The sequence below is a fragment of the Natrix helvetica genome (assembly GCF_964273705.1).
Source record: "Natrix helvetica genome assembly, chromosome: 3".
NCBI classification, from domain to species: Eukaryota; Metazoa; Chordata; class Lepidosauria; order Squamata; family Natricidae; genus Natrix; species Natrix helvetica.
In genome coordinates this window covers 60,030,957-60,046,038 of record NC_138549.1, presented here as the reverse complement: position 1 = coordinate 60,046,038, position 15,082 = coordinate 60,030,957, and the positions used below count along the sequence as shown (strand labels likewise).

General features: G+C 41.3%; 1 protein-coding gene across 1 annotated transcript in view; it reads right to left on the bottom strand.

Moving 5' to 3' along the window:
- Positions 1-213: 213 nt before the first annotated feature.
- Positions 214-15,082, bottom strand: part of LOC309389383 (flavin-containing monooxygenase 5-like) — a 33,054-nt gene continuing 18,185 nt past the window's right edge. The window contains exons 6-9 of the mRNA XM_081947669.1: positions 11,345-11,544; positions 9,194-9,546; positions 8,601-8,673; positions 214-835 (exon numbers count right to left, since the gene is read on the bottom strand). Of these exons, the coding sequence (XP_081803795.1) occupies positions 490-835; positions 8,601-8,673; positions 9,194-9,546; positions 11,345-11,544 (972 nt within the window). The 3' untranslated portion in view covers positions 214-489. The remainder of the gene's footprint in view (positions 836-8,600; positions 8,674-9,193; positions 9,547-11,344; positions 11,545-15,082) is intronic.

Genomic DNA, 15,082 nt, shown 5'->3' with positions numbered 1-15,082 from the left:
TGTCTTTGCTCAGCGTTCTTTCCATTCGGAAACAGTTACAGCATCTGTCTGTTTACAAATATTTTATTGCAGGGAAAGTGACATTTCTAGAGAAGTTCCAAGTAATGTTATTTGTACAGGTTATACTTAGGCAGATTACTTTGCTTTACACTTAAGAAAATACATTCTCATCTAGCAAAACTGACTCACATGAATAGAAAGATAACAGAAATATATGACACAGACAGGACTTTATTATCATTGACCAATAAAAGTACAATCAATAAAACGATAATAGAAAACTGTCCCCTAACAAGAAATATTAACAATCATTTGTGGGTGAAATTTACACATAATGTAGTAAAGGTTTGCTACTTTTAGAGAAATAAAGTCTGTCTGTTTATATGTGCAGACTTAATAGGTAAATTATTAAAGGCACAAAGATGAAATTGTAATGCCAAAATCCATGTAGGTTGGGATTGGCATTAGGAGAATAGGATTTCTGTGAACTTAAAAATAAGACCAAATTGAAGCAAACAGAACAAGAAGGCCAACCAACTTAAACCAAAGGGACACTGAGGTATTGTTGTCTGATTGAGTAACTGGCCTGGTTTTCAAGGGTTTCAAGATTCGTTCACGCTGGGTCAGGATAGCTTTCCTGGCTCCCTCCCATTTTCCTGGTCCTTGCAAGCGATATTGATACGGAGAACACGGCCCAAAGAAAAGCTCCCGGGCCAGCTTAGGATCTGTGATAAACCGTGAGCATATGTTGGGCTTGACCCCAATTAGAGAAGCCAGTTCATCCATATATTCTATATAGTCCACTTGGATAGTGTGGCGTTGACTTTTCACATACCTGAAAAAGACAAGCAGGAGGAGGAATGATTAACAACTTTACAATGCCTGGATGGCCTATAGTAAAAACAATCACAAAATGTAACCTAAAAACCAAAACAGTAGAAGAAAGAACAACCAATGAAGAACAGTTCAGCACAGAAAACACAAGGTCTGGAGAAAGAGCAGGTTTTCAAGGCTCTTTTAAATATGGGAGTGGGGGCAGGTGTATCTTGGGGCAGATGCTCCAGAGGACAGAACTGCAAGGAAGAAGATACCTAGAAGATGCCTGGCCTAGACATTAAGAGCTGTTCTGACAGTGAGGCAAATGAAGGGGAAGGGAATCCAAAAGAGTTTTCTCCAATGATATTAGTTTTATCAGAGCTGCATTTCTAAGCATAATTTAGATAATAATGTAATCAGTAAACATGGGCCTCACAGGGAGCACCTAAGCTAGCAAAAAGTTTTCATAACCTTTAAAAAATTTGTAAAAACCAATAAAAAAATTTTCAAAAAAAAAAAAGTTTTCATAACCATGATTTTCAGTATTTCCTAAAGTGAAAGGCCATTTCAATCTGTTTTCAAGGACAGGTGCCATTTCTATTTATTTTCTTCCCATTTTAATCATTTTCTTTCACATTTTCCACTGCATTTTCTTTTGCATGTGTGTCCTCAAATTGTGATGATGATACTGTAGCTGCAATCAACCATTTAACTGATCTAGAAAATTCATTATAGGATATGAAAAGAAAATCTGGCATGACTGACGGCAATGAAGATACTAATTTGCACTATACTTTTCTCAGCTTGATTTTCTGATGTATATAATTGAGGGAATCAATCAAAGGTTTGGCAGATTTTGGTCCAGATCAAGACCTGCTTCCCTCCCTCAGCTCACAGTTATGAGTCTCCATTTCTCTGGTTGTTATTTACTTTTCATGTGATTTGAACCCAATTCAGATTTGCAGATTTCAGATTTGTATAACAGCTATGTTTGCCATGGCATTATTGTTGAATCTTCTTGGGATTAGCAGCACATTGCCCATATGGGTGTTAATTCAGGGGTGAAATGCTCTGAAGTCTGCTACCAGTTCGCTTCGCGCACCGAAGCCTTTTCTGAGTCTGCAAAGGTAAATAGAACAGCAGGTGGGGGGGGGGAAGGTAACAGCTGTGCTGCTGCACGGTTTAGGTTCGCTAGAAAGCAGGATTTCCTGCTAGACCCAGGGTGCACCAGATGTCTAGTTCATTGGAAGAAAACTGGGAATGCAGCTAAGGGAACTGAAAAGACCCATAGCTTTCACCCAGCTGGAGGGATCGGGGGGCAGGGGGGGCACCAGCTACATTCCTAACTGAACCAGTGGAGATAAGGGTAGGGGCCCATGTAGAAACTGACTCATTGTGACTGAGTGACTGAAACCCTGATCCTGGGACTTCTGTGATTCAAAAAATGGAACTGTTGCATAGACTGGGAGCAAAACCAAGTGAAGATGTGGAAAAAACCCTGTGACCAGGAAACCAACACAAAAATGCCAAAAAGTGCAGATGGGTCACTGATTAGAAAAGTGAAAGCTGAAGATGCAAGAAAAACCCAGGCAGGCCAGAATCTAGTGAGTATTGTGATTTGGCCAAGGTGTTCACTGAAAAGGAGTCTGATGTGCTTCCCTCCACTGCCCTATAGACTGTGCCATCAAGATTGTCCCTGGGGCCAAACTATCAAAACCTAAATTGTACTTGATGACACTTAAGACAAATGGAGGAAATCTGAGCATTCATTGACAAAAACCTAGCCAGGGGTTTTATTCAATTGGCAAAGTAATGCATGGCAGCCCCCATGCTCTTTAGAGAGAGAGAAATAGGTCACTTAGGATGTGCATGGACTACTGCAGAATAAATACCATTTGCATGGAAAACATATACTCCCTCACTTAATGAAAGATGTGTTCGGACATCTTGCCAAGGGGAGGATTTTTATAAAATTGGACTTAAGAGAGGCATATTATCGAATGAGACACAAGATAGGTGATGAGTGGAAAATAGCATTTAATTTCCCGTTAGGTTGTTACCAGTTTCAAGTATTGTGTCAGGCCTGTAGTTATGTTCCTTTTAGGATCTTTGGCCTGCCACACTTTCTATTATTTTCCTATGCTGTTTCATTAATGTAGTAGTTGGGAAGGGAGAATAGACAGGAGTAGGGTTGTGGAATGTATTGTTGTGATTCTTTTCTAGAAGCTCAAGGTCATCTTTTGTCTCCGCACCTCCACACCTGACCGGAAGCAGAGGGGTGTAGATGCCAGCGTGGAAGATGATGATTGGAACATGTGATGAGATTATGGGTGTGGGAATAAGATCATGAACTTTCAACTGGGTGGAATTCCAGGAAGAAAATCAGAGTTGGAATTCCACAGACGTGCTAACATGCCTGTATGATTAAATTGGAACTTTAAGGATGATTCTGCCTTGGTCTCTGATTGATTTCATGCATGGTATTTAGAACACTGACATTATTCCAACTCTCCCTTTAAAATAAATCACTAGCACACCCCCTTGCACGGGTGGTGGTGGTGGTGAAGGGGTGCTGAATTCCCAACTTTGACCGGGACAACATAAAATATCAGCGAACAATTATAAGTAAACTTTTGGAGATAAGAAGCTGAGATGAGACGCTTCTCTGCAAATCTTCAAAGGCAAAGGAATTTCTGCTTCAAGATTTATTGCTTCTGGCAAGAGGCACAGCCTGAGGGGGATGGAACGAAGGGGGCTGGAAAGACTTTTTCTACACCCGATTAGAGGATGGCCAGAAGATGAAATGAATGGAGATCCCAGCCACCCTCACACAATCATCTCTGATGGGCTTCCCAGACCATTTCCGACAACTAAACATGAGTGTATGCTCCCCCTCCTTCCCCCCAGCTTGGAAGCAAGGCTTGGGGAAAAAACTTGGAGTGCAGATTTTGACTCCTTCCAGACAGCAATAATTGAAATGACTTATTACCCTGCAACTGAGTTGGAGACAGACTCCCTATCAAAATGGGAATTTCAACCCAGACAGCAAGAAGGGATTTGGCCAGCATCTTTCACTTGCCAGCCACCAGAAATTGGGCAGCTTGTGAATAAAGCACCACCAGATTGGGTTTTTTTCCCAGAGTATGGATGGATAAGATGCCACTGGGCACCTTCTTTGCCATCAAGATTTGAAAATCCTCCAAGCCAGCAGAGGGCACCTACTTGGCCCATAACTCCTCCAAGCCAGCAGAAGGGTCCTTGGCACATAAACCCCCCTAGCCAGCCATTGTTGGTTGAACTGCACCCTGTGAATCAGGCAACCCCGGGATGGGTCTTAACCCCAGGTCATGGATGGGAGGGATGCCAGTGGGCACCTGCCCTCCCTCAGCAGATGGCACCATGGCAGAAAACTGGGCAGTGGCCAACCGAGGGATTGACCTCCCCACCGGTTCCAGTCTCCCCTGCAATGCCCCAACAGGTTCTTACCCCACCTTCCTACAGAGAAGCAATCTCCACAATGGAAGAAGGGATTACCAAAGGGAGGCCTGCAGGATGGGAAACGGGACAAAGTGCATCTGCAATGCCCCAACAGGTTCTTACCCCACCTTCCTACAGAGAAGCAATCTCCACAATGGAAGAAGGGTTTACCAAGGGGGAAGCTGCAAGATGGATAGCAGTCCAATGTGATGAAGAGGTTCCTAAGTTTAGAGATGAAACTAGGTTCCTTCCTTTGTGGGGGCCAATAAAATGCCACCATTGCTGTCAACTTGGTCACAGAGCGTCAGAGTGCTTGGCTCCAGCCCCAATGCCACAAACGTGCGCACCAACCGCCACAGCGGTAAGAAGAAGGCCCTAGATGCCACCAGAAAAGAGTCATCTGGGCCACCAACCCCTGGAAGAGGATCCCCAACTTAAGGTGACGAAGTGTCCTACCAAGGGGGAGGCCTCGGAGGAGGAAAAGGGCAAACGATCTCCGGAGGAGGATCCCCAACTTAAGGTGACAAAGAGTCCTACCAAGGGGGAGGCCTCGGAGGGGGAAAAGCCCAAACGACCTCTGGAAGAGGATCCCCAACTTAAGGTGACAAAGAGTCCTACCAAGGGGGAGGCCTCGGAGGGGGAAAAGCCCAAACGACCTCTGGAAGAGGATCCCCAACTTAAGGTGACAAAGAGTCCTACCAAGGGGGAGGCCTCGGAGGGGGAAAAGCCCAAACGACCTCTGGAAGAGGATCCCCAACTTAAGGTGACAAAGAGTCCTACCAAGGGGGAGGCCTTGGAGGGGGAAAAGCCCAAACGACCTCTGGAAGAGGATCCCCAATTTAAGGTGACGAAGAGTCCTACCAAGGGGGAGGCCTCGGAGGAGGAAAAGGGCCAGTCATGGATGATTGAATCCAAGAGCCCAGAACCTGCAGCACCTGCAACAGAGAGCCCTAACCGACCATGGGAAGAGGTCACAATGGACTTCATCGTGGAACTCCCAGAAAGCAGTGGGAACAGAGTAATCTGGACAGTTATTGATTTGGTTTCTAAGCAGGCACACTTCATTGCTTGCTCAGGATTGCCATCCGCAAAGAAATTAGCGAAAATGTTCGTGGAACACATTTATCACCTGCACGAATTGCCCAAGAGGATCATTTCAGACCGCAGAGTCCAGTTCACAGCCAAGTTCTGGAGAGAGGTCCTGAGATCCATTGGGTCCACACAAGAACTGAGCTCAGAGGTTCATCCCAGCATGAACTGCGCAGCAGAGAGAGCCAATGCGGTGGTGGAACAATACATCCGGTGTTTTGTGGACTATCAGCAAGTCAACTGGTCGGACTTACTATCCTTCGCCGAAATGGCGTACAACGATGCGGTCCATAGCAGCACAGGATTAACGGGTTTCCAGATTACTGGTGACATGGAATTTGTTGCCATGCCTGAGCTGCCTAGAGAACCTCCTTCCTCCATGTCTTTGAATGAATGGATGGACACGCTAAAGAAAGGATGAGAGAATACGAAGAAGCCTCTAGCAGTTGTGGCAGAAGCCTAAAGAAGCAAGCTGAGAAACATCACTCGCTCCAAAACACCTTCTGTGTGAGGGACAATGTTTTTGTATCTACCAAATACATGAGATTAAGAATGCCTAGCAAGGAATTTGGTCCCAAATTTCTAGGGGCATTCCCAATAGTGAAGATAGTTAACCCAGTTACAGTTCAACTCAGTCTACCCAGAAGTCTAGGGAAATTTGACCCAGAATTTCATTGTAGCTTGTTGAAACCAGTAATTGGGTCTAGCATAAGAGCATCCACCCAAGCTTTCTCTCCTCCTGTAGTGATAGCAGGGGAAACAGAATCTGAGGTGGAAAAAATCATAGACTCCAGGATGAATAGCAGTCGCTTACAGTACTTAGTGCACTGGAAAGGTTACCCTTTGTCTGAAGCTACTTGGGTGAAAAGTTGGAACCTAAAAGTGGAGAAGTTAATAAACAATTCCATGAGAAGTTTCCCAATAGGCCTTGGGGGGGGGGGGAGAGGTGGTTACATTTTATTATGTTAACTTTTATGTTATTCTCTTTTCAGGAAACGTTTTTCTTCTGAGGAGAGGTTGCCTGTCAGGCCTGTAGTTATGTCCCTTTTAGGATCTTTGGTCTGCCACACTTTCTATTATTTTCCTATGCTGTTTCATTAGTGTAGTAGTTGGGAGGGGAGAATAGACAGGAGTAGGATTGTGGAATGTATTGTTGTGATTCTTTTCTAGAAGCTCAAGGTCATTTTTTTGTCTCTGCACCTCGACACCTGACTGGAAGCAGAGAGGTGTAGATGCCAGCGTGGAAGATGATGATTGGAACATGTGATGGGATTATGGGTGTGGGGATAAGATCATGAACTTTCAACTGGGTGGAATTCCAGGAAGAAAATCAGAGTTGGAATTTCACAGACGTGCTAACATGCCTGTATGATTAAATTGGAACTTTAAGGATGATTCTGCCTTGGTCTCTGATTGATTTCATGCATGGTATTTAGAACACTGACATTTTGTCTTTTGGACTGCAAGAGGCCGCAGCTGTCTTTATGCAGTTGATAAATGCAGTTGATAAATGAGGTCCTGAATGAGCATTTGTACAAAGGGTTTTGGTGTATTTAGATGACATTTTATTTGCACTGAAACAATGGAAGAACCTGTGAAAGTAGTCAGAGCAGTACTTGAAAAGCTCAGAAAAGCCCAACTTTATGCAAAACTATCCAAATGTGACTTTAATAAAGCAAAATTGGATTACCTAGGGCATTAATGGCAAACCTTTTCAGCACCAATTGCACAAACTGGAATGCGTGTGCATACTTGAGACCCGGAAACTCAAAGACCAGCTGGCCAGCACGCATGAGCGCACCGGCCCCCTGTTCTTTGAGTTTCTGGCATGTGCATGCATGCCAGCCTGCTGATCTTCCAAAGCCCTGGAAACTCAAAGACCAGCTGGCAACGGAGCACGTACCCACAGAGAGGGCTCTGCGTGCCACTTCTGGCACACGTGCCATAGGTTCGCCATCACAGACCTAGGGTAACAACTTACAGGACAATGTAGAGATGAACCCGGGAAAAGTGCTTAAAGAAGCTCTAGCAGGAATGAATGGTTCCAGCAACAAAGATGAACTCTTGATGAAAGACAGTTTGGCATGGGTGGGAAGAAAAATGTATGTTCTGATGAGTCAAATCTTTTCATTCTACAGCTTAGCCATTGACAAAAATAGTGGGACACTTTGGATTTGTGAAAATTGTCCACCTAGTGAAATGTCAATTTTGGTGGCCATGCAGAAAACTATGTGGCCGGTTGTCCAGTGTGTGCCTTGGCCATAAGGCAGCCTTGGGTAAACTCCAGGAGTGTTACAAGCTGTGGCCAGCTGTACTGCTCCGTGGAAGAAAATATCAACAGACTTTATTGTGGAACTGCCAGAGAGTGTTGGAAATACTGTGATTTGGGTTATTCCAGACCTTTTCTCTAAACAAGCACACTTTGCTCCAAGATCTTGTCTGCATGGACTCTGGCCAAACTCTTCGTGCAACATGTGTATCAGTTGCATGGCATTCCCAAATGCATCTCAGATCATGGGTGTGCAATTCACTTCAAAATTCTGGCAGTAGTTCCTGAAACTCTTAGGCACCTTCCAAAGTCCACAAATGAATGGGGCCTATGAACTTTAGAACATATTGGAGCAGTAAATTCACTGTTATGTGAATTACCAACAAGAAAACCATTTTTACCTTTCGCTATAACAACTCTGTGCACAGTAGCACCGGATTTACACCATTCTAAATAGCTACAGCCTTGGATATTGTGTCCATGTCAGAATTATTTCAGCAAAGCCCTCTGAACGCATCACTAGCTGAATGGGTAAATGCAGTGATGCAATTCAACCGTTTTCCCTGGCAACAATATTGGAATGCCCTCATGTACTGTAGTAGGACTTCAAATTCACCCTGTTTGTTCCTCATACTTTGGGCATTAGTGTATAGACATCTGAGTTCTCAGAGATACATTACAAAGAGAATGGACATGGGAAAAATACTGGATTTCATCTAGGAAGAAATCTATCACTGAGCCTCAACTGCTCAGTGAATAGTAAAGCTTTAGTTTCTACCTCTTATGAATGTCTCTAAAAGGCTTTAGCATTGGGAAGCCTGACTGTGTCACCTGCCTAGAAAAGTCTGCAAATACATTATAGGACAGAAAATCACCTATCGAAGCTACATGTTTACCAATTATTATGCTTTAGAATACTGATACATATTTTAACAATTGAAATACATACCTTTTTGCCATGGAAAACTTCTTAACAATAATATCAGATATCATCTCACTTGTTGATGGCAGCTCAGCAAGCCCTAAAAAAGTGAGGCAAAGATTAAGAGACCATACTTTAATAGAGCTAAAGGAAGGAAAGTTGCTAACGACAGGGAAATGAAAATAAAGAATTTCTGAAAACACTTTCATTCAGCTAAATTAAAACATTCTGTCGAGAATGGATGCAGACATCTTTTCCTCTGTGATGTTCTATGTGTAATTGAGATTGGCTTGTCAAATGGGAAGATTTCTTCAATAGCAGCTCTCATTAGATAAATATTTTAATGCCAGAAAATAAATGCCCAGTACCATCAAAGTATTCATTTCTAAACATGGTTTGTAATTTTAATTCTGAAAGTATAGCTGGTTTCAGTTGATGTGTTGTTCAGATTGTTACGATAATTCAGCTGGCATACGGGAATTGCTTATCATTTGGCATGCTGTATAAACTCAAGCAATTGTGTTATTTCAGTACAGTTCAGTTAACTATGATAAGTACAGTGTGTATCCAGTGCCCAAAATTTGTACATTAATATCCAGACAAACTATGAAAGAACTTACCCTTAAAGACACGTGTGGCCCAGCGAGCTTGCAGTTCTGCAATGGGCATGATGGCCCCCAGTGGCTGCACAAGACCAATGATTGCTAGTGTGGGTTTCTCCAGATGAGGTGAGAAGACAAATTTATATAAGGAGATCTGATTTTCAACAACTCTCATGAAGTTGCCAAGGAAAGGAAATGAGAAACTGTATCCAGTAGCAAAGATAACACAATCTATATCCTCTTCCTTGGAACCATCTTCAAAGATGGCAGCAGTATCAGTAAACTCAGTGATGTTTGATTTTACGACAATTTTCCCTGAAAGAATGCAATTTGGAAGGTCATCATTGATCGTTGGATGCTGGTTGTTAAGGCTGTAGGAGGAAAAACAAAATGTTGATAGTGATGCAAAGGAGCTACAGTAACACAATGTCAATAGAAACTTTGCCAAAAGCAAAATTAGAAGGGGTGATCAGAGAAAGTACAACTAGCTAACATCTAGAGAGATTATATGCTACTTTACATGCTACACTGGGTGATTATCGAAAGATTCTGTGCCATTGATAAATTTTTCATATTATCATTACTGTAAAATGGGATATCATGGCACCATGGTGACAAGGTTTTGAAATGCTTTAATTGTTTTATTGATTTTGAAGTGAATCATGTAGGATTATTGTATAAGATAGGTGGCCATTTCAGTCTTAAATAAATATTTTAAAAATCCACTTGCATAAAGTCATAGTCCTGGAATCAATGAGCGCTAAAATGAACATGAGTGTTATTAAAACAATCAATGTAAACCTTCTAGGACTGATACTCTGAAAAGCAACATCCAATTTTTCAATCAGAAAACAAGATTTAAAATAATTACTAGATATTTTAGTAGCTGTGAATTAAAATCTAGATTAAAAATGCAATGTTTTAGCTTCAAGGACCACATAGATTACCTATTGATATCTTGAAAGCCAGAGAGACATACCCTCAGTCACCCTCCCCATGACAACCTCCACCCTCCCCATTCCAACCTTTTAAAGGTTTCTGTTCTTCCAATAACATTATTTCTAATTGCTGACTTTCCACTGCACCTTCTTGGTGCTTCAGATAATTGGAAGGAATGAGAAAGCTGTATTTGAAGTTCTGCTTCAGACTCTGGATTCCCAAACGATGGGTTTTTTAATCAGAGATATTATCCAAATATTAAGATCCAGTTATTTCGGGCAAACAAGTTCAGGGCTCCTAGACTTTCAGAGGTTTGCAGTCCAGTCCAGAATTGTAGATAGCTGAGGACCTGATGATTTGGATTGGACAAACTGAAAGGAGCACTTGTCAGCCCTACAAAGTAGATCAGACCAAAAAACAATTGCATTGTATAAGCCTAAATCTACTTTTATAAACATGTTTCCCCTCCTCCCTCTTTTACATTTTTTTCTTCCATTCAATCATGTCTACGCCATGGAGACTGCCTGAACAAGTCCCTGCATTTTCCTTGGCAATTTTTTTTCCAAAAATGGTTTGCCATCACCTCCTTCCTATGCAGGATAAGAAAGTGACTGGCCCTAGGTTACCCAGCTGCATTTAATCTAAGGTGGACTAGAATTCACAGACTCCCAGTTTCCAGCTTGATGCCTTAACCACTACACCAAACCTCTTCTTTTATACATTAGAGGAAATGTCTGTCTGATATATTTTTGTAACCTTCCCCTCTAGTCTGGGCTTAAGCAATATTTCTTTATTCTTTACACTACCACAGAGAACATGCATTATTGAGGGTTCATTGAGCAAATAGGCCCCTTAATGAATAATCATTTCTCGAGGGAGAGATGAAACATCTAAGAAGCCAGCTAGTCCTCATCCATTCTCTGCCTATAGCTGCTGAGCATCATACCCAGTTGGAGGTTCCTGGCCTCAGAAAAAGCTAACCTCAGAGTTGGTAAGGAAGAAAGAAAACTGATTCCCAGTTCTAACATACCCTGTGTAAACAGAAGAGGTAGTTAGTATCCAATAAGTTATGATAGATATTGTAGCCACCCCACTTAATTAGGGATAAATAATGTACTGGTCAGTATTTAGTGGGCATCAATGTACAGCATCTTGAGTTGTGTGCTGGAAGAAATGTGAGATACATTTTTTTTAATTAAAAAGGCAAAGTAGCATATTATAGTAGAATACCTGTGTTTAGGTTTCAAGCCATAATGAGAATGATCAAATCTGTTATTTAATTTGTACTCTACGAACTGATCAATCGTCGACAAGGGAAGACATTGTTTCATGAATAAATGAGCTCGAGTAGTCAACATAATATCAAGTGGATAGCCTTTATCACCAACGCGGCCTAATATCCATGCTCCTCGGCGAGTACTGAGGAAAACCTGGACAACATAGAGAAAGATAGCATCTTAAACTAACAAATCCACTAACAAATTTTTCTTACTAGTATTTTTTTTGCCATTATTAAAGTATCTACTAGATGCCAATGTACATAAAGTGAACAGAGATGGAAAAGTGAAGTGAAGCTGTAAATTATCTCATTATTCTTTCACCCTGGATAAATTGTGTAGAAAAGATTTCCAGTACTTTTCTTGTATTATTTTAAGTTTTACAATATCTAATCAAGAATACAAAGGTGATCTAATTGAAAATAATGCAAATTTGGGTTACTTTCCTGTCTCTTTGCTAGTTATGTCTGATGATTGCCACATCAGCTACACATTCAACACTGAAAAAACGTGCATTTATATTTCCTGCTATTTCCCTTAACATTGTCTTTAGATTTTCCAGTGAATCAACTATTCTAGTTTACATCACATATACTAAAAGTCTACATCAAATTTTTCTTCCACAAACCAAAATGGGGAGAGGGAGCGGGAATTTAAGGAAGAAGCGGAGAGGGGAAGAAGCCATTCCAAGTCTAGGATATCTGATGGGAATCTGGGAGTATTTTCAATACTGGAATGGGACAATTTACCATGGCCAACTTGCCGTGGTCAACTCACTGCTGCTAATTCACAGTGGCTAACAAACCATGGTCAGCTCACCATGACCAACTTGGCATGGGACACGTCGCTGTGGACAATTCATCATGGAACAACTCGGTGCAGGACAGTTCAACAGTTTTATATTATTTAAAATAATTTAAATATATATTTTAATATTTGTCATTTATATTTCATTTTGTCCATCCTTTGTATTCGTTCTTTAATGGTTCTATTTCACCATCTTCTATGCTTTACTGGCATCCTGACATAAAGTGCAAGAGGGAGTGGGAGACATCCTTGATGCAAACCAGAGGTGCCAAGCCAGAATAAACCAACCACCAAGGATACCTGGCCTGAGAAAAGAAGGCAAAACAACAGAGGATAGGTGTGCTGGAGAAGGGGGCGGTTGGGATGAGAGACGAGATGAAGACAATCCAAAGGGGGAATGTGGAATTTGGAAATCAGATGTTAAAAATGGAATTTGAAAGGATGTCTTTTTTTCTTAGGTTCCAAAACTTGCCAGAAGTTGAGAACGAAGATCTTAAGGAGATTATGACTACAATACTAGCAGAATATATTAATAGAGATAAACAACAGCTTTGGTGGGACATTGATCTGATCTATAAGGTTAATTCAGCCTATGCAAGAACACACAATATTCCAAGGGAAGTTCATGCTAAATTTCTTAGAAAAACTACAAGAGATGAGGTTCTAGGAACTCAAAGGGGAGGACCATTAAAATATAAAGATAAAGAAATAACCATTCTTAAACAGATCCCAAAGAAAGTAAGAGATATGAGAAGGAATATTCCTTCTTAGCAAAAAAATTATATAATAATGGGGTTTGGTTCAGGTGGCTATTTCCAGAAAGCATGTTGATTTTCTGGGAGGGCAGTAGAATTAGAATCAACACAGTAGTGGAAGCAGAGGCTTTCACTAAAAAACACAGTGCTCTCTTAGGTGAAATGGGGGATGCTACACAAGAAACAAAGGAGGGAGGGGCTGAGGCTCAGCCAGTGGACGGGGGGGGGGGAAGCAACAACTAGAAGACTCAGATCACAAAAGTGATTTGAAACATTATTGCAATTGTTGTTACAATGTACCTTTATGGGAGTGATACAAAACAAATGATTGAAACATACTGATGATTTTGTGTTAAACTCAAAACTGCTAACACTTATGTAAATGTTGATATTTTTCTATCTTCACTTGTAAAAGTTGTAAGACCTGGGGGGGCTTCTCCTCCCTACATGATGTAGCTGTCAAAATGTTTTATAACCCTATAACCCCTTTTCTTTGTAAATTTTTTTAAAACTAATAAAAAATTTGAACAATAAAAAAAGAAGGCAAAACTGTGAGTGGTATCAAACAACCAAGCAGTTACCAAAACATCTAAATGGGCTGCTATTGGACACTGATGGACCGGTCAAAGGGGGGAGGGCCATGGAAAGGGAAAAGTGTAACTTTTGTGTGGGAATATTCAGATCTAGCCTTAGTTTCAATGCAATCATTTAACATTAGTAAAAAGCCTATCACTTCCACCAAATGGAGTTGAGGGTCTTTCTTTCCTAAAGATCTGAATTAGGAAGTTTGACATTAGGCTAGATCTGAATATTTCTGTGCAAAGGTTACACTTTTCCCCTTTCCAGACACTAACTTTTGTCCCGCAGCATGTTGTCCTGTGGCTAAGATAAATTGTCCTATGGCAAGTTGGCCATGGCAAGTTGGCCATGACAAGTTAGCCATGAGCCATGGCAAATTATCCATGGTGAGGTGGCTGTGGTGAGTCTAGGTGGATATTGTAAGCAAAAAGCTACAGAATTGAATTGATTCAATAAATTTGTCTTCTATTTTCATAGACATTTAATGGCAATAATAAATCTGATAGTGTAGCCTTCAGCAGCAATCAGATGGAGAAAGCTGGAAATGACAGGCAAAAGAGTGCTTTGGCACAACTGAGTTTATTTTTGAGGAGTGCTGAGAGTTTTAAGCTCTTGCAAAAAGAGGCAGTGTCTAAAAGGGAGACATTCTGAATGCAGAAACCATGGGTGACAACTATATGTGGCCTGAAACAATGACATTTAAAGCATAAATGGTGTTATTATAACAACACTAAATAGGTAAATAGCTGGGTCCATCTTTTTGATGGGAAATTTTTAAAAGTATTTTTTTATTATGGCTTTTGTCTCTTCATTTCATTATTCAATGATGGATAATATGTCAAGGGCAGCTTCACATCAAATAGAGCTTTTCACAACTGTGCCATGAATTGTGGCCCTGTATCAGAAACAAGATGGTTGGGCAAAGTTTTGCAGAAAACCTGCTTAATGAAAAAAGAGCTATATAAGGGGTGATGGGAAGATCATAACTTTCATGTTCTGGTGTGTGTGTGTGTGTGTGTGTGTGTGTGTGTAAACACCCATGCCATTGGTAACAAGATGCAGGTAGGATGTGTGTGATTGCGGGCAAGGCTTGTACAGATGCTAGGGAGGGAACATGGTAGGAGTTTGGTAACAGATGCAAAAGTGAGGAAGTAAGTACAAGCAGTTGGACTGGTGCATTTTCAGTGAGGCTTGTAAAGACATCAAGCCAAGCCTAGGCAGACAGGAGAGATGCCAACAGAGGTATTGGGAAGTAGAACAAAGAACATGTGTATGTGCCCTAGCTTATTGGAGGCTAAGAGAAGACAATTCAGTCAGTCTGTCATCAGAAAACACACAACACCAAGGAAAGTTCCAAATCTTGGTCAAGAACATACTATGGTAAAAAAACATATCAGCAATCTGGTGCAAGAATAAACAAAGTACAAAACTTCCAGCAATAGAAGGTAGTCCCTTCATGGCTTAAATCTTCTCCTTGTCCAGCATGCACAAATGAAGCTTTCTTTGTTCAGTAGTTACCAATAATGAAGAATCAGGTGCATGCAGAGTTA